The sequence below is a fragment of the Trypanosoma equiperdum genome (genome assembly GCF_001457755.1).
Source record: "Trypanosoma equiperdum strain OVI genome assembly, contig: ctg_550, whole genome shotgun sequence".
NCBI lineage: Eukaryota > Euglenozoa > Kinetoplastea > Trypanosomatida > Trypanosomatidae > Trypanosoma > Trypanosoma equiperdum.
In genome coordinates this window covers 786-1740 of record NW_027124477.1, presented here as the reverse complement: position 1 = coordinate 1740, position 955 = coordinate 786, and the positions used below count along the sequence as shown (strand labels likewise).

Genomic DNA, 955 nt, shown 5'->3' with positions numbered 1-955 from the left:
ATATATATATATATATATATATTGTCTATTTTTGGACCAGAGTTTTGGCGCGTAAGTAAAGCTGCTGTTGTTGTTGCATCATTTTCCACCCGATTCCGCTGTACTTCTCACTTGCTCTCAACCGTGTCTTTTACATAGTGTTTCCATCAATTTTTTTTTATCGTAAGCGAAGGATAAACCACATTGAATCTGAGGTTACTCGTGTTCATTTATTTGGCAGGTGTTTAGAGTGTAGGTAACAACAACAACAACAATAGTGTTGAGAAATACGTAGGGGGGAGGGCGAACCTATCGAGGACCAACGATAGAAATCTTTTTCAAAAAAAAACCCACTAGTGACTTAGCGTTGCCATGGAACAACAACAACAACAACCAGAGGAGAAGAAGGAAGGGGGGGAGTGGTATAAATACCTCATCACAATCGCCGTTTATATCGGTCTGACCGCTCTGTGGATAGTCGGTTGTTTGATTCATAAGAGGTCTGTCGCCCGTCGGCAAGCTGCGGGGGTGGCCCAAAGCGCTAAAGGCAGAACAGAATCTAATGACAATGGAAACACGTCCAACGAACACAAAAAGGAGGAAGCGGCAAATAATAACCCATCAAACAATCAGCAAACATCGCAATACCCAACTTATGACTTTTCCAGCAACCAAAACAGGGAATATGGGACAGACGCATACTATTCAAACAGTTACGACACAAACAACAACGCATCAAACGAAAACAGAAGAGATTACAGGATGTGAAAACGTTACTACCAACTACATCAAGAGAGTGATAATCAAACGGCAGCGAGAACAGCTGCGATATGATGCAACAGCGAAAATAAAAAACAAGTGGTAATGGCATCAAACAAGTAAACAACACCATTCAGCTGATTTTTTCCTTTTTGTTAAACCACATCACTGACCCTGCCAAAGTAATATCGGAAGCGGACACAAAATCGATACTCAA

The 955-nt window shown here is 41.3% G+C and overlaps 1 protein-coding gene across 1 annotated transcript; it reads left to right on the top strand.

The window, feature by feature from the left end:
* Positions 1 to 351: 351 nt before the first annotated feature.
* TEOVI_000243700 (uncharacterized protein) lies at positions 352 to 747 on the top strand (the record flags this gene model as incomplete). The annotated part of the gene is made up of 1 exon (XM_067225517.1): positions 352 to 747. The coding sequence occupies one exon, from the start codon at positions 352 to 354 to the stop codon at positions 745 to 747; it is 396 nt and encodes a 131-aa protein (XP_067081618.1).
* Positions 748 to 955: the final 208 nt, after the last annotated feature.